Source organism: Populus trichocarpa, chromosome 6, assembly GCF_000002775.5.
Source record: "Populus trichocarpa isolate Nisqually-1 chromosome 6, P.trichocarpa_v4.1, whole genome shotgun sequence".
Lineage (NCBI taxonomy): Eukaryota > Viridiplantae > Streptophyta > Magnoliopsida > Malpighiales > Salicaceae > Populus > Populus trichocarpa.
In genome coordinates this window covers 4,483,755-4,507,343 of record NC_037290.2, presented here as the reverse complement: position 1 = coordinate 4,507,343, position 23,589 = coordinate 4,483,755, and the positions used below count along the sequence as shown (strand labels likewise).

At 32.2% G+C, this 23,589-nt stretch overlaps 2 protein-coding genes across 3 annotated transcripts; both read left to right on the top strand.

The window, feature by feature from the left end:
• Positions 1 to 8,498: 8,498 nt before the first annotated feature.
• On the top strand, positions 8,499 to 13,662 carry LOC18099906 (pyrophosphate-energized vacuolar membrane proton pump). Its single transcript, XM_006381029.3, has 8 exons — positions 8,499 to 8,862; positions 10,148 to 10,722; positions 10,817 to 11,196; positions 11,292 to 11,378; positions 11,468 to 11,798; positions 12,464 to 12,874; positions 12,995 to 13,054; positions 13,164 to 13,662. Exons 1-8 carry the CDS (start codon positions 8,607 to 8,609, stop codon positions 13,368 to 13,370), a joined length of 2,307 nt encoding a protein of 768 aa, XP_006381091.1. The 5' UTR covers positions 8,499 to 8,606; the 3' UTR covers positions 13,371 to 13,662.
• A 4,804-nt stretch (positions 13,663 to 18,466) lies between these two features.
• LOC18099905 (ankyrin repeat-containing protein ITN1) lies at positions 18,467 to 22,355 on the top strand. Of its 2 annotated transcripts, XM_024604293.2 has the most exons (6): positions 18,467 to 18,625; positions 18,721 to 18,878; positions 19,247 to 19,708; positions 19,898 to 20,056; positions 20,786 to 21,231; positions 21,419 to 22,355. In XM_024604293.2, the coding sequence occupies exons 2-6, from the start codon at positions 18,749 to 18,751 to the stop codon at positions 22,058 to 22,060; spliced, it is 1,839 nt and encodes a 612-aa protein (XP_024460061.2). In that variant the 5' UTR covers positions 18,467 to 18,625; positions 18,721 to 18,748; the 3' UTR covers positions 22,061 to 22,355. The 2 variants fall into 2 exon arrangements, with proteins under 2 accessions (XP_024460061.2, XP_006381090.3); XM_006381028.3 differs by lacking the exon at positions 19,898 to 20,056.
• Positions 22,356 to 23,589: the final 1,234 nt, after the last annotated feature.

Genomic DNA, 23,589 nt, shown 5'->3' with positions numbered 1-23,589 from the left:
AAGAAAAAACGTGCGAAACGGTGGGTGAGGGAATTTGGATTGGCTGTTTTTCGTGTTAAAAAAAAAATAATGTATTGATAATAAGAATGAATTAAAAAAAATAGAAAAAATATTATTTTAATATTATTTTAAAAAAAAACTTTTAAAAATAAAGTTAACGCAATCTTAAACGCTACTTCTTTAACTTCCCTCTATGTCTTTTTATTTCTCCTTTTATTCTTGCTCCTACACGTAAAAACTGTCTCAAACCGTCCATTTTTTTTTAGATACAAGCTGTTTCTCTCTCTTTTTTTCAATGGCCAGTAGACGATATTTATCGTCTGTTCATAACTATTTTTAACTCAAAGATTGGTTTTGATAATTAAAGATATTTGTTTTTTTTTTAATTTTTATTTTAATATTAAAGTTAGTGTTTAAAAGAAATTATTAATTTTGTATCCCAACATATAAGGGTGTTTCTAAAATTTTTTAAAAAATTGATAATCATTTTTTAAATAAAATCATGAAGCTGTTATGAAGGTTTACAAAATAAATGCTTAATTTAATCAATTTTTTCATTGTCTATTTTTTTATAAAATTTAATTTTACATAATACAAGCGATTGACATCATCATTATTGACAAACAAAAGAGAGAAAACTACATTCTTGGAGAGGGAGTGCCTTTCGATTTGGTCTTCATGTTGGAAATAATAAAAGTCTGAAAATATGATTTTAATTGTTTTTTAAAGTATTTTTTTATTTAAAAATATATTAAAATAATATTTTTAACATTAATAAGTTAAAACAATCAGTGTTTTACTGTGGATTGCACTGTGCAATCCACGGTAAAACACTGATTCCTTTTAGTATATGCTTTACTTTCTCCTTACTTGTCAGGAACTAAGTCCCCTATTTGTTTACTTTAAATTTTTTTTAAGAAAAATAAATTCTAAAAATTGAGTTATTTTTTAAACTTGGTATTATTATGAAAAGTAAATTAAAAAAACTTTTCAGTATTTGACTATATTATAAAAAATAAAATAAAAATTAATTTTTTAATGTTTTAATTTTTTTCAAGTTTATCAAAAGAATGAAGACGAAATCTTATGAATAAAAAAATTGAAAGATAAAATTGAAAAAAATCTAATTTTATAAATTATTTTAAATAAAATAAATAACAATTAAAATATAGAAGACTAAAGTTGACGGATAAAAAAGGTTGAAAGATGATGAAATTAAAAAAATACAATTTCATAAATTATTTCAAATAAAAATAAATAGCAACAAAAAGAATAAGTACCAAATATGATAGATAAGATTTTCAATTAAGAAAATGATAAGAGAAAATAAAATAATAATAAAAATATCAAAGTTGATATAAAAATAAAATTAAATCAAATTTGATTGGGTAAAATTGAAAAAAAAAAGATTCAAAACAAAATATATAACAATCAAAATATTGATGACCAAATATGATATAATCAACAAATAACAAGATATTTCTGAATTTTTCATAATTTTTTAAAAGTATTTTTCATCAAAAATAAAAGAAAAATATTTTTCTAAAAACCAGACCAAGTTTTTTTTCACGAAGAAATATTTTCTATTAATAAATTTTTTTAATAATAAATAAACACATAAAAAATAAAAAAATAATTTTCAAAAAACTACTATTCACGAACAAACAAATCTTAACATACATAACATATCATAACTCTTGGTTTATGCTAGCAAAATCATAGGAATATCGGAAGGAAAGAAAGATATTGACAAAAAATGTCATGAAGAATTGGATCAAGAGAAGGCCCAACATGATTTTATCACTTGAATGAAGAGCAACCAATTGGTCGGGGAGAAGTCCCCATCCAGAGCTTCTTGACAAACCAACTTTTCATTACTAAGGTCACTTTTCACCTCATATTATTGGTTACGAGACACGATCACCTCCAAAGTGTCGTTGCATGTGTATAGTTAATTATTTTTTAAAGTGATTTTTTTATTTGAAAATATATAAAAATAATTTATTTTATTTTTAAAAAATTATTTATTTTTAAAATTTAAGAAAACAGTGTTGCACCGACTAGCGGAACACCCTCCTAAAAGTAAAATGTTAGAAAGCAACTGTTGTTCTTGCAATATCTTGTGCAACAGCCAACAAGAAAGTAAATGCCCAATAACTCCCAATAACTCTCTGTCTCTGTCTGTCCTGGTTTTAAGACAGCACAAGGGCACGATGAACTCCTCACCCTTTTTTTTTTTTTTTTTTATTGAGAGGACCCGTTTTCTCCTGCTCTCCCATGGAAAAGAAAATATTCGTGTTCTCGTGGGATTAATCAAAATGTACAATAAACTGATCTAGAAACCTATAATAATAATAAAAATAAAAATGCCCGTGATTATATATATATATATATATATATGCTTGCGTGCATTTAAAGCTGGCCATGCCTTGCTGAAATTTCAATAAACAAGCTGGCTTTGGATACCCAGTCATGTGCCCTAGCCCATAAACCACCAACCTGGTCCATAAAAATCCAACTCAGCTCCTGTCACCTCCACTCATTTAGCGTGTAGATCTAGCGTTGGCGCCACCAGTCTATATTTTTTAAATGGTAAAAAAAATATTAATATTTTTCTAAAAAAAATCTAAGATTTTGTTCATTGAAAATAAAAAATTTAATAACAATAAAAAATAAAATGGAAAAAAATAAAAATAATTCAATATAAAAAATAAATGCTTGCTAATATTATGAAAATATATATTTACAATATTTGTAGAACATATTAATCATCTTATATGTTAATAAAGTAAAAATTAAATTAAAATGATATAATTGCATGGAAATAAAAATGAGGAAAATATAAATATTAATTTTTAGAAAATAAAATGATGAATAAAAAAATTAAAGAAAAAAAAACAAGAAAAAAAAATATTGACATGAGTTTGTTTAGGCTATGACACGGATGAATTCTGAAAAAAATCTGAAAAACTCAAAAATTTTCTTGACCCAAGAAAAACGGTTTATATCCTTCCTTTGAGGGTGATTAAATAATTACATTGTGGGTAAACATTTTAAAAATATCGATTAAACCCCTCTAAACCCAAGCTTTGTGAGTTTGCAAGTTAAAGGTAAAATGGTAGTTTTATTATACAAATTTACAGTGAAATATGAGTATGTGCACAGTAAATATTTAAGCTCTTTTAATTTATTTTTTGTACAATTAGCATCAGGGTGAGAGCAAATAATAGTTCGGTTTGTTTTTTGTATAAAAAAACCAAGCAATCAATTTGAATTTATAAAAAAACTAAATTGTGTGAACCAAATATTTTGGTTTGGTTGCTTGGTTTTTAATTTTCTTAAATATTTTTTTTTTGTAAAATTCAATTTTTTATTATTTCTTGAAAATAATAATTGAAAGAAAAAAAGAATTTTGATTGTTAGGTTTTCAAACCAAACCGAACCAGATAAATAAAAAAACAAACCGAACTGAATGAACTGGATTATAAATGTTTGGTTTCTTTACTTGGTTCGGTTTTTCTCACCCACCATCAAAATGTATAGAAGGTGAGATCTAGCAAATGGGCTTAGGGTCCCACGTGACCACTGTACCTTACCTCACACAACACAAGTCCCCGTACTTTCTGTTTCTCTGTATCGTTTGTCGACGTGGCAATGGACATGCTATGTTTTGCTAGTTGTAATTGGTTTGAAGTGTAAACTAATACACGATGCCCCAACTGTACATTCTTGTCTCTGTGCTCTTCAGGAGTCTCAGGACAGAACTCGGATTTGCAATAAATCAAAACTTGTATGGCCCATACAAGGAAAGGAAATAAAGAGAGGCTGTGATTTTATTTTTGTGTTTAAAAATATTTTAAAATAATTTTTTTTTGTTTTTATTTTTATTTTTTTTCTTCAAATTAATATGTTTTTAATGTTTTCAAATCATTTTGATGCGCTGATGTTAAAAATAATTTTTAAAAAATAAAAAAATATTATCTTTATATATTTATGAGTGAAAAACATTTTGAAAAGCAGCCGCAACCACACTCTAAAAAAACCTTGAATCCAAGAGCCGCACATCTTTTATTCAACAACAGAACAAAAATCAAAACCAAAAATTGACCATTTATCCATAACCGAGCCATGCACATTGCACACCATTTAATTTCATTCCCATCAACCATTTCTTCTGTTTGCGGGTATTTTTTTATATATTTTTTTAATATATTAATATTAAAAATAAAAAATATTATTTCAATTGCTATTAAAGGTTAAAACAGCCGAGAGATCTTGACGGTGCTCGAGGAGACCCGGTCTTGCTCTGTAAATCTGGACTGAAACTCAACTCAAAATAAATAAAAAAATATTTAGGAAAAATAGCAAAGACAAGTGTGTATGATCGAGCCTGGTATCCGATGTTTAAAGGCAAGGGTAAATGATGATGCTTCCTTGGAGCCATCACCATTTTTATAGGATTCTTATTCTAAAGAGAGTAATAAAGAATTTATCCGTTATTCTCTCCGATTACTTTAATCTGATGCTTCCAGGTGGCATGTCTTGATCAGGCAACAAATAACGTGGATCGGATTATAAAACAAGGAACTTGTAATAAAATAGTTGTTTTTGATATATATAACAAAGAAGGAGGTCCAATATTGAAGGAGATATGGGATCGTTATGGTATAGATTCCATCCGTGGCCGTGGGTCCACGTGTCTTGCTTGTTGGCTGCTGGGCTCTTGTCAGATTCTGGGTAAATGGTCCTCCTCTCTCGACGGGCCAATTTAGGCACACCCATGATTGATAATGACATGGAAACCCTCTCAGTTGCTTCTGGTTCGAGGGTGTTTTCGTCTCGCCGTAAATTTCTCTCTTCGTTTTATAATTCTTGATCCATACTTAAAAATTAATCATCGTTTAATCACTTGTATTATCATCAATATTGCAACAAATATCATTAATTTGCCACCAACACGCCATAACTACTCATCGTAATAGCCATTAAAATCATGATTTCCGCTGTTACAACATAGTTGTTCAATCACTAAGAGATCGTTTGGCATTGTGTTTGTAACTGTGTTTCATTAAATTTTGAAATTTTTTTTTGGCTAAAATTGAGTGCGGTTTGTATTTTTTAGATCGTTTTGATGTGCTGATGTCAAAAATAATTTTTAAAAAATAAAAAAAATCATTGACATGTATTTCGGCATGAAAAGCTATTTGAAAAACAACCGCTACAACACTGACAAACACACTCTAATACCATCACCAGCATGACAACAGGTATCATTAATTTGCTGCCGTCCGTCACATCATAATTACCCATCCTAATTACCATTAAAATCATAGGTTATGTTATCAATTTTCACCGCTGTTACAATGACAAAAAAAATATTCTTTTACAAAAAACATGTTCAGACATGTGTTTCATAATAATTCAAATAACAATTAATTTTTTAAAGGAAAATGTTATGTGAAAAAAGACTTGTGTTTAAAAAAACATTATGTTCTTTCATGTTTACAATTTTTAGGACTGTCACATGCTATACCATAGGTTAGAGTTCAAAATACCTCCAATAACAAGAATAATAAAGTTAGTTTAGTGACGGGACAAAAACTAAGAATCTATTTTATTTGTAACCTCGACCAACCCTTTAATGAACATTTATATACAAAAGGTCAAAAAACATAAAGTGAAAGATAAAAAGGAGAGTTTCTGGACTTTAGCACAGTAAAAATAATAATAAAATATCACAATACATAAAATAATTAGAAAATTTACATATTCTAAAAATTTACAAATTACATCTCCAATTAGCAAGTAGCAAATGCCACCCTTTCAAATTGCAAATTTGATAAAAAAGATTACTTAATAAGAAGAGAGAGAGAGAAAAAAAAAATCTGAGTGACACACCAAAACTCCAATGATGACACTACCAGTACTGTTGAAAAGATCTGACGAGATAGATACAACGACACCGAGAAAAGTCACCAACTGTGACCGGAGTGGGCAACACGAACACTCCAAAGGCAAGCGAGCCTCGACACCTTTTGACTACTTGTGTGACCCACTGCGTTCACCGTTTGTGACCCACACGAGCACTCCGAAGGCAAGAGAGATTTTTTCAACGATACCGGTGATGTCATCATCCAAATTTCAATGTGCCATAGGTTTTTTCTTTCTTTGTTTGTTTTTTCTCTCTCTCCTCTCTTCCTTGTAATTTGTGAAGATAGATGAGAGAGAAGAAAATTAAAAAAAATAAAGAGACTCTGAAGGTACATCGAAACTCTGATGATGACACAACTAGTATCGTTGGAAAGATCTTGACGAAACTAATACAACAACAACAGGAAAGGTCACAAACAGAGAACAAAGTGGATCACACGAGCCGACCAAAGGCAAGTTAGGCGTCGGGGCTAACTTGCCTTTGATTACTCGTGTGGTTCATTTCGGTCATCATTAATGATCTTTTTTGATGTCGTTAGATTCGTTTTATCAAGATTTTTTTAATGATACTATTGATGTTATTATTGGAGTTTGGAGGTGACTCCAAAATCCTTTTATTTTTAGCATCACATTATTTTACTATATATATTTTTTACCGTGCTAGAAAAGGAAAAAAAAGTCAATAAAAAGTGGGATAGATTCTGACAAGATAACACAGGAAAGCGTCTTAAAATACGCGGCTCTTGTTAGAGTTATCCGGAATAAATCCGCCACCTCGTGATGACACACCAAAGCCTCGAAAATAGAAACCATACCAAGCAGCAGGACAAAGGGAGAAAAAAAAGAAACTTTCCCATTAAAGGCAAAGCAAATTCTTGAACATTAATGCTCTCATCTCACCACATTACCAGAATGACACTCCCCTCTCTTAGGACCATACATTTGAACGTATTGTGGTGTTGATGATGATAAGGTTTCTGGTGTTGTTTTCAAAAAATCTGTCCTTCAAGAAATTTCCCTGGCCTGGAGAAGCCCTCCTTGTGGATAAACATCTCTTCCATTCTTTTGGCCTTTTCTTCCATAATATTATCTCTTTTTTTTTCTTTTTTTTAATATCTAGCCCATTTTTTTTTGGAATCTCAACCTAGTCCATGTATTTTCAAGAAGCTAGTAAATTAAAACTTGTTTGTTTTTTTTATTTTAAAAGTATTTAAAAAATAATAACTTTTTTACTGCTTTAAATAATTTTTTAGAATGTTTTTAGATTGTTTAAATACGCTCATCTTACGATTTAAAATGAAATCTAATTTTAGTATATAAAAGCTAACACGAAAAGGTTCTTGATATTAAAACTAGAATAAAAAATAAAAAAACGTAATGAATATTTAAATACACAAGTGTATAGTATACGGTTGTTGCCTTCCCCAGATAATATTATGTTCATGTGTTCAATATGGTAATTAAACTAATAATCATGTTGGCCTTCGAGAAGAGGAGGGCCAAGTCAGCAAACTCAATAATATATATTATTGTTGATGGGATGCTAATCGAAGAACACACAATCTTGCTCAAGCGTTCACACTTTATAGATTTTTTTCATATAATATGCTAATTTTATACATCAATTCTTAGTTTTTGAATTTTATCTTGGCAAGCGACATGTCAACGTATCAACCTAAAATGCCTGCTCCTCCATCATTATTTTATTCATTTTCAGTTTGCCAATTTTGCCATGGCAAGTGATTTTTCAAACTAACAAATCAAATCCAACGACATGTGTAATTTATTTTTTATAATTAGCCGTGTTTTTTTTGTTTTATGGGTGATGTGTGTTTAATGTTATAATATAAGATGTTTTTTAATTAAAAATATATTAAAAAATATTTTTTTATTTTTATATAAGCGTATTAAAATCATTTAAGAATATCTAAAAATTCATCAATTTAATATTTTTTTAAATAAAAAATAATTTAAAAAACATATTATAATATAAAAACAACATTCACCTATATCCAACATGTTTGAAAGTCTAATCGTAATTATTTTTTAAAGTGCTTTTCATTTAGAAATTTATCAAAATAATATTTTTTTTTATTTCTAAAAAGTATTTTTAATATCAGCGCATCAAAATAATTTAAAAATATAAAAAAATATTAATTTAAAGCAAAGAAAAAAAATTTAAATTTTTTTTAAAATATTTTTAAAACACAAAAACAAATAGAACTATTAATTATCACTCTTAAAACCCGCATCTTAATTCTTAAAAGTTTCAATATACTCAATACATTTAATAGAGTTTATAATATTATTTTCTTTTATATGAAAATTAAAAATATTCTTATATGAATTTTCACACCAGCAATATGACCTCCTGCTTGCCATTGATATTGTAATATACAAATACGACCATAAATTCCCAAAATTTGAGCATAAATAATCCTAAAATAACCATACAAACCCAAAAAGTAGCGAAACAATTATTCCAACTACATGAGCTGTTTTTACCCTTTACCGATCGCCAACAAGTCAGATCTGACTGTCACTCACTATAAATAACTGCCCTATTCTCTCTCTCTTCCACTCTATCACGCATTCCTCATTTCTTTCTCCAGTAACTTCTCTTTCTTTTCTGTCATTGGAGAAATTAATAAAGAAATCAATTAGGGTTTGGAGCCATGGTTTCGGTGATTTTGCCAGATCTGGGAACGGAGATTCTGATTCCGGTATGTGCCATTATTGGAATCGGATTCTCTCTCCTTCAGTGGCTGTTGGTTTCCAAGGTCAAGCTTGTACCGAGTCCTGCGGCGTCGAATAACAGTGGTGCTGCTGGAAAGAATGGGTACGGTGACTACTTGATTGAGGAAGAAGAAGGCCTTAATGACCATAATGTTGTTCTTAAATGTGCTGAGATTCAAAATGCCATCTCTGAAGGTATAATATTATCAGTATTTTGGTTGTTTTCTTGAGTTGGTTCTTGAAGTTGTGATTTTTGGGATTGTTGAGTTTAGATCTCTCGTTGATTTGGTGTTTTGGTTTTGAAATGGAAGGAAATGAGCTGTTTGTGTTGCTAAAGTTTTGTTGTGGTATTGCATTTATTGTGTTTTTTGTGAAGGATTCTGTATGAGTTTCTGATATTGTTTCTGGTTATGGACTTTGAGATGACTGTGGAAAGTTTTTTTTTTATGTTTTTATTTGATTTTGTTTATTTTTTCAGCTTAAAGAAAAAGAATCCAGTTTTTATATGAATATTTTTAAAAATATTCCTTTTACGCGTGAGCTGGTGGCTAGTTCTGGAACTTGGTCTGAGGAGGTGGAGTTCCATTTATTTCCGGTGGTAACATATATTTTTTGCTTAGACCGAAGGAATGCTATTTGAGATCTAGCCAAGTTTTTGTTGTTTTATTCTGTTGGAATTATGGTAATGGTTATTTAGTTAAAACACACGAAGACTATAGACGTCCGGTCATGACTAGAATGTTAAATGCGGTATTTTCTGGCATGTGGGTGCTAGTATTGATATGCTGCTACCAACCTGTCAACCCTGATGCTTACTGGCTGGGAATGGTACCTTTTGCGGTTTTAAGTTGATGGTTTGATGAGATTTTGCTAGATCTACAGGCTTTGATGAAGTTATTGTAAACCTTCAATAGATCTAAGCATTTTAGGCATAATTCTTCACCTGGTATTGTTAATTAAGTTGATTAGTTTCTCTTGACATCTTTTAAGGTTTTGTTAGTTATCATTTGCATTAATGATTGTGAGGACTTCACTTCAGTTTTTCATGTGCCGAGAGATTGTTTGGAATTATAACTAGGATGTGAAAACCACATGCCTGGGGCATCATACAAGTATTGTGTCACCTCCATCTGTCTTTGACAGATGATTTATAGGTCTGGAGTCCCCTTATTTAACTTCATACTTTATTGTTGAATGGTAAAATATGAAGTATAAATAAACTTGTTGGGGAGGCCATATCCAGGATTGTATCTGATAGCTTGTTATATGTTCTCACAGTCCAATATTAGTGATTTGTTGCCTAAGCATATAAATAACTGAAAACATAATTTGCATCAACTTGCTCTGCTTGTATTGGAGTGTTTCTGCAATGTAGTGGTGGTTTTTTTACTTCATTTACACATCACTATGTTGTGGTGATAATGTTTTGTCAATATCATTTTTTATACTAATTATGGATGTGGATATTTTTACTTTGCAGGTGCAACTTCTTTCCTTTTCACTGAATATCAATATGTTGGAATTTTCATGGTTGCTTTTGCAATATTGATTTTCGTTTTCCTTGGCTCTGTTGAGGGATTCAGCACTAAGAGTCAGCCCTGCACATATGATCTCTTGAAGATGTGCAAGCCTGCTCTTGCCACTGCTGGCTTCAGCACCGTAGCCTTTGTGCTTGGTGCTGTCACTTCAGTGGTTTCTGGCTTTCTTGGGATGAAAATTGCAACCTATGCTAATGCCAGAACCACCCTGGAGGCAAGAAAAGGAGTTGGGAAGGCTTTTATCATTGCATTTAGATCTGGGGCAGTCATGGGTTTTCTCCTTGCTGCAAATGGACTCTTGGTGCTTTACATTACCATCAATGTCTTCAAGCTATACTATGGTGATGACTGGGAAGGGCTTTTTGAGTCTATAACTGGCTATGGACTTGGAGGATCTTCCATGGCTCTCTTTGGCAGAGTTGGTGGAGGTATCTACACCAAAGCTGCTGATGTTGGTGCTGATCTTGTTGGCAAGGTTGAAAGGAACATTCCTGAGGATGACCCAAGAAATCCTGCTGTAAGTAATCCTGCTCTATAGAAATAACCTTTTTTCTTGAACATTGACATGTTTTCTGGTTTGGGTTGTGTCTGATTTCCTTCTGTGATTGCAGGTGATCGCTGACAATGTAGGTGATAATGTTGGTGATATAGCTGGCATGGGATCCGATCTTTTTGGCTCATACGCCGAGTCCTCTTGTGCTGCCCTAGTTGTTGCTTCCATCTCTTCTTTTGGAATCAATCATGAATTTACTCCAATGCTATATCCTCTCATTGTCAGTTCTGTGGGAATCATTATTTGTCTGATAACCACCTTATTTGCAACTGATTTCTTTGAGATCAAGGCTGTGAAGGAAATTGAGCCAGCACTAAAGAATCAACTCATCATCTCAACTATTCTGATGACTGTTGGGGTTGCCATTGTTAGTTGGGTAGCTCTCCCATCTTCCTTTACCATCTTCAATTTTGGAACCCAGAAAGTTGTCAAGAATTGGTAAGATCTATTATTGATGTTCTTTTGAGAAAAACGTAGCGCCATTCTAGTTGGGTCATACTGTCTTAGCTTATAGCATTGAATTCTACATGCAGGCAACTCTTCTTGTGTGTTGCTGTTGGTCTCTGGGCCGGTCTTATTATTGGATTTGTAACCGAGTACTATACTAGCAATGCATACAGGTAAGCTTTTGTCCTACTTTTATTTCTAGTAACTGCTCCCGCTCCCCGAATAACAGTTAGTTTAACACTTAATTTACAAAAACCTGCAGCCCTGTTCAAGATGTTGCTGATTCCTGCCGAACTGGAGCTGCCACTAATGTTATTTTTGGGCTTGCATTGGGATACAAATCTGTCATCATTCCTATCTTTGCTATCGCAGCCAGCATTTTTGTTAGTTTCTCTTTTGCTGCTATGTATGGTATTGCTGTAGCTGCCCTTGGAATGTTGAGCACCATTGCCACTGGGTTGGCAATAGATGCATATGGTCCCATTAGTGACAATGCCGGAGGTATTGCTGAGATGGCAGGCATGAGCCACAGAATCCGAGAAAGAACTGATGCCCTTGATGCTGCTGGAAACACCACTGCTGCTATTGGGAAGGTCTGAAAAACTGTCTTGAGCTTTAACCACTTCCTTTTTAATTGTAGTCGATGTAAGCAATCTGTAGTTGCTTTTACATGTCATGTTAGAATGCGGGTTTGCATATTTTTTTTTTCATGCATTGATGTGTTTGGTCAGTGGTTTTACTGATTTTTTGTTATGAGATCACATTGAAGTGGTGCACACAGCACACAACCAAGGAAATAGGCAACTTGCCCCAGCTGTAGTTTTGGTTTTCTGTGTTTTCTTCCTTTTAAAAATGAAACTTTAGATTTTTTATTTTATGATTAGACAAGTTGGGCGTTACCATCTATCTCATTGCAAATTCCTAGGACCACTTATCATGGAATTGCCTTTCCCTTCTCCAAATAAAAAGGAGAAATGAGGGTGCTTAATACTGTTCCATGTGCTGTCATTTTGGACACATGATTTTGTTTTTAGTTGGGAACAAGGCTTCTGTAGGGGCCTTAATCTTTCTGGCAATTTATAATTTGTTGGGAGCTTGAGTCTTTTTTGCAGTGAAGTTGTATTTACATCATTAGTTGTAGAACACATCATTAATTTTGTTTTTCATTGAAAAGAAGCATCTGACAATGACTTGTTGAACTCACAGATCATAAGGTTTTATTCACACTTCTAATTGATCAATGTGCTGCTTTTTTCAGGGATTTGCCATTGGCTCTGCAGCTCTTGTCTCCCTGGCCCTCTTTGGTGCCTTTGTCAGCCGTGCATCTATCTCAACAGTCGATGTATTGACTCCAAAAGTTTTCATTGGTTTGATTGTGGGTGCAATGCTTCCTTACTGGTTCTCTGCCATGACAATGAAGAGCGTGGGAAGTGCAGCACTTAAGATGGTTGAGGAAGTTCGCAGGCAATTCAACACCATCCCTGGCTTGATGGAAGGCACTGCCAAGCCTGACTATGCCACCTGTGTTAAGATCTCCACTGATGCATCTATCAAGGAGATGATCCCACCTGGTGCACTTGTCATGCTCACACCCCTCATTGTTGGGATCTTTTTCGGTGTTGAAACTCTATCTGGTGTCCTTGCTGGATCCCTTGTGTCTGGTGTCCAGGTAATGCTAAGGCTACTGGTCAACAGAATGTCCTTAGTCAACATAAATTTGAGATCATATTTGTTCAGGTTATAGATGTCCTGTTACCGCTTGTCTGATCATTTTGTTTCTGTTGTTCAGATTGCCATCTCTGCCTCCAACACTGGTGGTGCATGGGATAATGCCAAGAAATATATTGAGGTATAGATCGAGTGAGCTTTATCACTTCTTTATTTGTAATTTGGTGTGCGTGCTGAAATAAAGGTTTTTGTAATGCGAATATGCCCTGTATTTGTTCTGTTGGAAACAGGCTGGTGCTTCAGAGCATGCAAGATCTCTTGGCCCTAAAGGATCAGATCCACACAAGGCAGCTGTTATTGGTGACACCATTGGGGATCCATTGAAGGATACATCTGGACCATCACTTAACATCCTCATCAAACTGATGGCTGTTGAATCACTCGTCTTTGCTCCATTCTTTGCCACGCACGGTGGCCTGCTCTTCAAGATATTCTGAGAATGAGAACCGGACAGGCAGAAGAAATGGTCCCACCAGTCCCATCTCTCTTGTTTTGCCCTGCTATTCATCTTTACCTCAATATATGTAGTTTGTAGTTCGTGATGACTTTAAATTTCTCTCCTCGTGTTGAATGGTGGAGAAAATCTTCCCTGTTAGGGGGTTGATGATGACAGCGATGATGACGATAATCAATCTAGTGAAGAGAGCTGGACCCAAGTTGTCATTTTGTTTTCTAGTAAGAACAGTTAATTTTGCACATTTTACGCAATTTTGATTGTATGTTCTCTCCTTTTGCTCTGTCTTTTCATTTTCATTTTTCTTTTCTGTGCTCCACGCTAAATATTTTAATCAGCTGTTGTGTAAAATGCACAAAACATGCCCCAGCTGCCTATTTAAAATTAAAAAAAAAAAAACTTATCCTCAGTGGATTTGCATGATGATTTGTTCTCCTCGCTTCGGTCCTTCAAATTTTTGTTTTTCTAATTTGATTCTCAAAAACTGATTTAATTTAATGCGTGCATGTATGATTTTCTTACAATTTAGTTTTTATTGCCATGTTGTTTATAAGAAGAGAAACACGTTATTGTAAAATGGAAAAAACGATGATGGGAGAAAACAGTTTTTACTAAATGAATACATTTTTCTACATGTTTATTTTAATTTTTATATAAATAAATAAATCTCGCAAAGTGCTCCGTGACAACGACTGAGTTTCTGTGTGTTACTGTCCAATAACTGATAACATTTTCCTCAGCGGGCATCAAACTAGCTGGAAACAAAAATAACAAAATTTTTTACTACTGATCAGAACACAAAGTCTTAACAAAATTAGTAAAAACTGCCAAAATATTGAACTATTTGGAAATTAATATATACATGTAAATAAAAAATCAAATAGACTGAGTTTCTTTATTGTGGTTGAATGTAGTCTTAACAATTATATATAGTAACCACAATAAAATATTCATTATAATTTTAAATTAAGAACCATTGTTTTAGATGCTTTTGTAATGTCCTTTCATTATTCAAAAAATGTAATATTTTTTTATTCATATTATTGTATGTATTTAATGGACACCAAATAGATTAAAAATTATTTATTTAAGATCTATTTGATTTTTTATTTACATGTATGTATTAATTTCCAAATAGTTCAATATTGGTTATTTAATTATTTAATTTTGATAATTTTTTATAAGCAGTAAAATATTTCATATAACGCTTATTATAAATCATTAATAAAAAAAAATCTTATCACTATATATAAAAAGCTTTTAATCAACATGAAAATTCTATATTTTCACATCTTTAAGTTTTATTGAGTAGAATAAAACTACAAAAAAAAATGATTGATTGTAATATTTTTTTATTTTTAAAGACTATATTAAGACTCTCAATAAATATTTCAATATAATTCTATTAATACTTAAAAAATAATATCCTTGTTTTTATATTTTGAAAGAATAAATAGAGCATGAGGCAAAGAAGAATGAATATCTCTATATATATATATATATATATATATATATATATATATATATATATGGATGAGGAGGCGAGCTTGGCTTGCGTGCTGGGAACGCAAGTGTGGACTCGCTAGTGCCTGAGTTTTCAACGGTAACAAACTTCCCTGGTTTTAGTTTTTACTAGATACATGCCCCGCACGATGCCGCGGGTCAATTATTTTTTGTATTTTAAAAATAACCAAGATTAAAAAGTGTTAAGTTTTTTTGCAAAGTTATACCCAAGAGTCTCGGGTTTGGTTGCAACGCCTGACCCAAGAGTAATGTTTATAATATTAATAATAACATTAAACTTGGGTTAACCCTTAGCATAAAAGTGTCTGGACTGCAATACCAGACCCAATAGCATTGGACGTGGGTCCGGCTGCAAGGTCGTGTCATAAAAGTATGATAATTAAATAAAATAGTTAAAAAGAAAAAAAAACCAATAGGAAGAAAAAAACTAATGAAAAAAAATATGAATTAATTAGGTTAACCCTTCAAACCAGGTTAACCCGTCATACCTTGAATTCGCATCGTGAAAGTTTGATAATTAAAAAGAAAAAAACAAATTAATGGGTTAACCCAGAATTAACTGGGCTAACTCGTCAAACCAGGTTAACCTGTCAAACCCGGAATCCGTGTAATGAAAGTTTGATAACTAAATAGAAAAAAAATTAACATTAACAATTTAAATTAAAAAAAAAAATTAATTAAAAAGAAAAAAAAACAAAAGGCATCATCCTTTTTACTGTGGACTGCACTGTGGAGTTCACAGTCAAAGACATAAAAAAAAAACTAAAGGCATCAGCCGAGAACTACTTAGAAAAAAATTTAATATTAATAAACTAAATTAATTAAATAAATAAAATTAAAAAGAAAAAAAAACCTCTAAGAAGAAAAAAAAACTAAATAGAAAGAAATTTAACATTAACAAACTAAACTAAACGAAAAAAATAATTAAAAAGAAAAAAAAGCAAAAATAAAAATAAAATTCAGGTTAACTCGTCAAACCAAGTTAACCCGTTAAACCCGGGATCCGTGTCATGAATGTCTTGTAACTAAATAAAAAAAGTGAACATTAACAAACTGAACTAAACAAAAAAAATTAATTAAAAAGAAAAAAAATCCGGGTTAACTCGTCAAACCATGTTAACCTGTTAAACTCAGTATTTGTGTCATGAAAGTCTGATAACTAAATAAAAAAAAATTAACATTAACAAACTAAATTAAACAAAAATATTTATGAAAATAATAATAATAAAAATTGACGGGTCAACCCGGAATTAACTGGGTTCACCCGTGAAACCAGGTTAACCCGTGAAACTCGCGATATGTGTCATGAAAGTCAAATAACTAAATAGAAAAAAATTTAACATTAACAAACTAAACTAAACGAAAAAAATTAATTAAAAAAAACAAAGAAAGAAGCAAAAAAAATCCCAAAAAGCATAAAAAAATAGCTAAAAAAACTTAGACAACTTAAAAAAAAAACCGCCTAAGGAATCAGTGTTTTACTGTGGATTGCACAAAAATTGACGGGTCAACCCGGAATTAACTGGGTTCACCTGTGAAACCAGGTTAACCTGTGAAACTCGAGATATATGTCATGAAAGTCTAATAACTAAATAGAAAAAAATTTAACATTAACAAACTAAACTAAACGAAAAAAATTAATTAAAAAAACAAAGAAAGAAGCAAAAACAAATCCCAAAAAGTATAAAAAAAAAACAGCTAAAAAAACTTAGACAACTTAAAAAAAAAAAAAAACGCCTAAGGAATCAGTGTTTTACTGTGGACTGCACTGTGCAGTCCACAGTAAAACACTGATTCCTTTTAGCTATTTATAAATACAATCTAGTTTTTCATAATATTAAGAAAATAAAAATATTTTTATTTCCTTTAAATTAATGAAAATTTATGTTTTACAAATAAATACAATCTAGTTTTTCTTATATTTAATATTAAGAAAATAAAAATATTTTTATTTCCTTTAGATTCTTTTTGTATCTTCCATTGTTGTTGCTCGAAAATGAAACTCATATTTTTAGGAGGAGGTTCAAATGCTAAAGATTTAAAGCTATAATGATAAATATACGCATATCATGAATTCCCCTAAACAATTGTTTTTAATATATATATATATATATATAGCTGCAACCAGCCCCTCTAAAAAGCAATCAATCACACCAATCACATCAACTCACCGAAACCTGAAGCTTCGATCAAGCTGCAAGTGCAGGGAAGAAAGCCAGTGAGGACATCAAATCACGCGAGAAGAAAGGAGAGAATAAGGAGATTATAACGAAAAATACTGTTTGAATCCACAGTGGATTTACTCACATGTTACAGTGTTTTCCTGAGCCCTTTTAGTTTTTTTTTTAATAAAATTACATGAAAACTACATCCCGCGTTGTTTTTCTTTATAATATTTTAGGGTCAATTATATTGTAGTCCTTGTAGTTTATTGAAACTAATTAATTAGTCCTTGTATTATAGGACAAAAATGAGTGATTAGTTCATTGACAAACATGTCACATCTCAATTTATTAGTGTTTTTTTTTTTTTGTTTTAGAAAATATCTTTTTTTATCAACCCTTTCTACCTTATCTGCATCTCTTTATTTGTTTATCTATAAAAAAAACAAAATAAATTGTATAGGAATATAAAAATAAGATTAAGTTATAAATGAATTTAAGAAAATATAAAAAATAATATATTATTTCTGAAAAAAAGTGTACTAATTAACTCCAGTTTTTCTTATCTGTCCATAGATTGTGAATGCACCCCCTCTTTTCGATCTTCTCCAAAGTATTATATACATAAAAGGAATATGTCTTTCCTTTTATCAACATCATAATCCTTTTTTTTAATTATCAATATTTAAAGCATGCTTAGAAGTCATTTCAAAATATAATTTTTTTGAAATATATTAAAATAATATTTTTTATTTTTTAAAATTTATTTTTGATACCAACTTATCAAAACAATAAAAAATTATTTTTAAAAAAAAATTAAATTTAAAACAAATAATATTTTTACCGGCACTTGCAAACACAATTGACGAAGACATATCTCATTATTGTTAAGTCAACTTGCCGAGGAACACGTTGAGAAGTTGAGTTGGACGAAGCTTCTTTAGTTCCTTGAGGTCTTATTTTATTGAGGACAAACTACAAATATATCCTCCATCTATTTGTTGGGTTTCGATTATGTTGTTCTCCTCCTAATTGCACCAAGTTTACCCTTAATCTGCCCCAAGCAATCCCATTTCTTCCCTCTTCCCTTGTATCACATATCAAACTCATGCATGTGAACTCTTCTTGTAGTGTCAACTTCATTACTTCATAACCTTAAAGGATTACTCTTGTGATTAAGAAAGTTAACTTCTTTTTTTTTAATTTTAGATAATGATGACAAAAACAAATACGAATTTTGAGAAGATTATTGTGTGATGAGGAAGTTGGTGTTAAGAATATATATATATATGGTTATGGGATAAATATTGATTTAAGGGAAGAAACGATGAGCACTATGCGGACTGGTTGAGGGTAGAATTGGCTCAATTAGAAGTAGAAGAATCAAATCAAAACCCGTCAGATAAATGAAGGGCACATTTGTAGTTTGTCGCTTGACTAAAAAGAAGTTCACCTGTAGAAAACAGAGTTCCTTTCGTCTCCTTTTCCATGCTGTTTCAGCGCCATTTCTTCGTGGCTTCCTCTCTGTAGCCAAACATTTTCCCAGCTCGAGGTAAGTCCTTGAGATATGTTGATCATTAAGCTATATTGCTACCCGGGTCATCTTTTCTGATTACAAAATACATGCTTTTGGGTTGTTTTTCTTAGGCTGATCAAGACCTTGTAATTGGGAAACATGGCATCAGTGGAGATTACAGATGGCATTAACATTAATGCAGCTATAGATAGTGTCCACAATGGACAGCATCGCCATAATATCGAGCTTGTGGTAGTCCCTCAACAACTACCTCCTACTGGTGATGGAGGTAATTTATTAAGCTGGATGTTTAATTATAGTTCTCGTTAACTTTATATTTTGGGAGTCTGCATTTTGCAATGGCCCAGTAGAGAGAAAAAAAAGTTTCTTCTGTAACTTTTTCAATGATTGAAAACATTAGTGGAAATTTCATGTGATTTTAACAAAAGAAGGGAAAAAAACAAGAATTGTAATAATATTGACCTAAAAGGGTATGATGCCGTGAAAATTTCATTTCTCCATTTCTATTGTTCGATTTCCTGCATCTGACTGATGAAATCTAGAAGTTCTATTCAATAATTGCAAGTTAATGATGTTTAACGCGAAGCATTAGTTTTCTATAAAATCAAAACTATTTTAATTATTTCTTCCTGACAGGGGAAAGAAAAAGGCACTTGCAATTGTATCAAGCCGCTCTGAGTGGTGATTGGGACACAGCTGAAGGCATTTATAAGTTATGTCCAGGAGAAGTTAATGCTAGGATAACTAAGCGAGGGGAGACAGCTCTACATATTGCAGCTGCCGCGGAGCACACTCATTTTGTGAAACAGCTTGTTGGAATGATGAGCATAGAGGCTTTAGCTTATAGGAGTAGTGCTGGCAATACAGCATTTTGCTTTGCTGCTATATCTGGAGTTGAGGCACTTGCCAAAGTCATGATGGACAAAAAACCCGATTTGGCAATGACTCGAGGTAGAGGAAACCTGTTACCAATTTACATGGCAACTCTATTGGGGCATAGAGGGATGGTATCATATCTTTATGATGAAACAAAGGAGCAGTTAACCGATGGTGATCGCATAAAGTTACTTGTTGCTTTGATCAACAGTGACATATATGGTGAGCAATCTTTTCGATAGTTTGCTATCATTTAGATATTAAATTTATTTTCATAAATGAATCAATCTGTTTTAGTTTGTGATTGCTACTACCCAGAAGAGAAATTCAACATTCAACCCTGAGACAGCTTATTCGTAAGCCTTTGAAAATCCAACTTGTTTTCATATTTTTGAATCTTTTTGTTCCCAGATGTAGCATGGAAAATGCTAAAAGAACATCGCGGGTTGGCCTATGCTCGTGATGAACATCAGCTGACGGCATTGCATGCATTTTCCCAAAAGTCTTGTATGCCTTCAAACGTTGTCGATCAAAGTCCTCCAGGATTTTGGAACAAATGCCTCAACCCCTGTTAGTTCTCTGATGCTCCAAATCTCTATTTCCTTAGAAAGAAAACCAATCCGAAAATTTCATCCTGTTAGAGAATGCAAAAGATTAACTTCATATCTTTATCATATTCATGAGCACTTTATACATCTTTTTCATGGATGCATATATTCAAGCTTGCAAACTTGTGTGTTACAAGGAATTAGTGATAGAAAGCATCAAGAATATTCATTCACTCCTTATTGATACATTTCAACTGTACACAAGTATATGATTATATAGGTTGTACAAGAAATTCTAATCCGGGTAGATAATTCTAATCTAGGTAGGTAATTATTCTTATACATAAATATAGATTAATTAGAGGTAACGGTCAAATTCTAAATTTGTTCCTTACAATTTCTCCTTCAAATCTTCTGCAATAATTCTCCTACAATTTCTCCCTCAAATCTTCTGCAATAACTCACACCAACAAGTAGCAGTTATCATTTTATCTTCAATATTTGTTTTTAAAAAAATATCCAACAATCCTGTAAACGATGCACAAAGAAATTTATAGCAATTTAACTTTTAAATACACCAACATTCTTGCAGAAGTGATATATTGTATACCTCAATACACAAAATATTTCGAAATGTTACTGATTTATCAGATCTGTTCACTCGTTGGCTAACTACATTTATGTTTTACATCTTTGATTTAGAACTTAACCCCATTTCCCACAATTCAGTTTTGTTATATTTAATCCTCAGTTTCAGAATTCAAATTGGCTCGGATGAAGAAACTTATGCACAAAGAAGCACTTGACATAATCCAGTACCTCTGGGAACAAGTTGTATTGTTGGATGACGCAACAATTTCTCGTCAGATTGGAGAACCCTTGCCATTGATATTCACTGCTGCAGAAAGAGGGAATCTTGACTTTCTAACAGTACTCATTCGCTTGTATCCTGAGTTGATCTTCAAAGTTGAGCACAATATGTATAGCATATTTCATATTTCTATCTTGAATCGTCATGAGGACATCTTCAAGATTATATACCAGATTGGTTCTATCAAGAATTTGATAACAACATACAAAGATACAGAAGGAAATAATATGTTGCATTTGGCTGCAAAAGTACTGGAATCACCAAGTCGACTTAATGCTATACCAGGAGCAGCTTTACAACTGCAACGCGAATTGCTGTGGTTCGAGGTGACTATTCTCACTCTTTCCATCAACAAAATACATTTAATTGTAGGTCATATGCGTTAAGCCAACCTAATTCGTCCATCAAATGTGGATCACGTTATGATAGGCGGATAAGATGTTCATATGCACATGCAATATTCTCCTTCTATATATGAATCTCACAGTCTCTCTACATGATCATGATTTCTAGGAAGTGAAAAAAGTCGTTCAACCACGGCACATTGAAGAAAAAAATTTTCATGGGAAAACTCCAGGAGCTTTATTTATAGAACAGCACAGGGACTTGATGAAAGAAGGGGAGCAATGGATGAGAGATACTGCTGATTCATGCATGCTTGTAGCAACACTTATTGCCACTGTGGTTTTTGCAGCAGCTTTTACCGTACCAGGAGGTAATTTTCAAGATAAAGGGACTCCTGTTTTCCTTAAGGAAATTGCATTCAAATTCTTTGCCATATCAGATGCAATATCGCTAGTAACCTCTGCCTCATCCTTGTTAACCTTCTTGTCAACTCGTACTTCTCGGTACGCCGAACAAAATTTCCTTTGGTCATTGCCTAACAGGTTGATTATCGGACTCACAACACTTTTCATATCAATTGGGGCAATGATGGTAGCCTTTATGGCAACATTTTTCCTTGTTTTCGGCAATAAATTACTACCATATTCTATCCCTATTGCTGTCGTTGCTTCTTTGCCAGTCATTTTCTTCATTTGGCAGCATTTCCGTTTATTCGTTGACATGATTCATTCAACTTATACGTCTCGGTCACTTTTCAAGCCAAATAAATCTCCTCTCTTTTCCAAGAAACTCAAGCCAAAGGTTGCTTAACATCCATGTATTTTATAATTCTACAGAATGCTTTCACATCTGTAAGAAAATGCTTGCGTTCATGTTATAAAAGTCATCCTGTAGTCTGGTGCTAAGACTGGAAGGCATGTAAGCCAGGCTTGATTCGAATGAATCGCTATAAATGTACTTGATTTGAAGCTACTTGTACTTGGTGCTTTGCCAAACATAGAAAGGCATTGCCTTTTCCATTGTTTAACCTGTAATATCCTTTATGCTATCAATGAACCTGCCCTGAAAAAGTAGAACTTCTGCTGCTGGTGCAGGTATTCGGTCATTCCTTCTTTTTTTGCTGTTTTCTTCTTTCATTTGTCAATTAATCATGTTTAAGCCTAAAGCTCCGCGTGTTAAGTAATTTCATTTTCTTGGTGATAAATTACAATAATTTTTTTTTAAACATGACTCGGAATCAACCTGAAACAAGGCCTAGATCACGGGTTAGGAAAGTAAATCCAAGTTGACATAAATTGAAAAAAAATAAAATCAAAGTATCATTGTTTTGACAAAAAAAAATTCAAGAAAAGTCAATGGATTTTTAATTCGTGTTTTGCTATGGGTCGACCAGGTCATAAGGTTAACCCGGGTTTTTGATTGTGTTAGGTCAGATCAATCCTTATTTTTTTTAACTCGAACTGGTCAAAACATCGTGTTGGTCGGATCCCATCTATTATCTTTCAAACACATAATAAGATAAATTGTTCAGTCTAGTTCAAAGCATCCTAAACACAAGACAAGATAATTGTTTGTTTGGTCATGTCCTATCCACTCTAGTCCAATTAATAATGTCCAACATACCAAACACTACCTAATAGAACCTGGCCTATAAAATGAGCTTGCAAAATTTTAACTAGATTCAATGATTGAATTAAAAATTATATACGCTTTTCTAGCAAGCTCATTTGACTCGTCCTAATTTGTTTTTAAGTCCAAACCCTATTAAAAAAAAAGAATAAATCATGAAGCTCAACTTTCAACAAATACATAATTGAAAGATAAAATTAAAAAGGAAAATTCATGTAAAAAAAGAGCTAAAAAAGACCGATGTCAAACCAGGTTAACCTTTCAAATTTGTGACCTGAGTCATGATACCAGGACCACCCCATCCAAAAAATTATGAAGCCTAACTTACAACAAATCCAATGTTTAAGGATGAAAGATTAACTTTTCAAATTTGTGACCTGAGTCATGATACCAGGACCACCCAATCCAAAAAATTATGAAGCCTAACTTACAACAAATCTAATGTTTAAGGATGAAATTGAATTTTTTTTTATAAAAAAAACACAAAGCTAAAAATTACAATTAAAAGAATGAGGATCAAATTTAACACAAAAATAAAATGACAGGACACCTTGTAATTTTGGTAAACCAACTCGAATCCCGAGGAGAGGAGAAAGAAAAAAGGAAGGAGAAGAAAAAAAAGATTGCTAAAGCCTCTCTCTCGACACATACCACACCACTGGCAAGAGCTCGCTACGCTGCTTTAAATAGAACCGTGGACGACAATGTTC

Excerpts from the sequence above, each read along its gene's own strand:
- LOC18099906 (XM_006381029.3), top strand. The coding sequence starts at position 8,607 with ATGGTTTCGGTGATTTTGCCAGATCTGGGAACGGAGATTCTGATTCCG. Across the intron at positions 11,799-12,463 it reads CCACTGCTGCTATTGGGAAG|GGATTTGCCATTGGCTCTGC; the intron begins GTCTGAAAAACT and ends TGCTTTTTTCAG. Across the intron at positions 12,875-12,994 it reads CCCTTGTGTCTGGTGTCCAG|ATTGCCATCTCTGCCTCCAA; the intron begins GTAATGCTAAGG and ends TCTGTTGTTCAG.
- LOC18099905 (XM_024604293.2), top strand. The coding sequence starts at position 18,749 with ATGGCATCAGTGGAGATTACAGATGGCATTAACATTAATGCAGCTATA. Across the intron at positions 19,709-19,897 it reads GATCAACAGTGACATATATG|ATGTAGCATGGAAAATGCTA; the intron begins GTGAGCAATCTT and ends TTTTGTTCCCAG. Across the intron at positions 21,232-21,418 it reads GCGAATTGCTGTGGTTCGAG|GAAGTGAAAAAAGTCGTTCA; the intron begins GTGACTATTCTC and ends CATGATTTCTAG.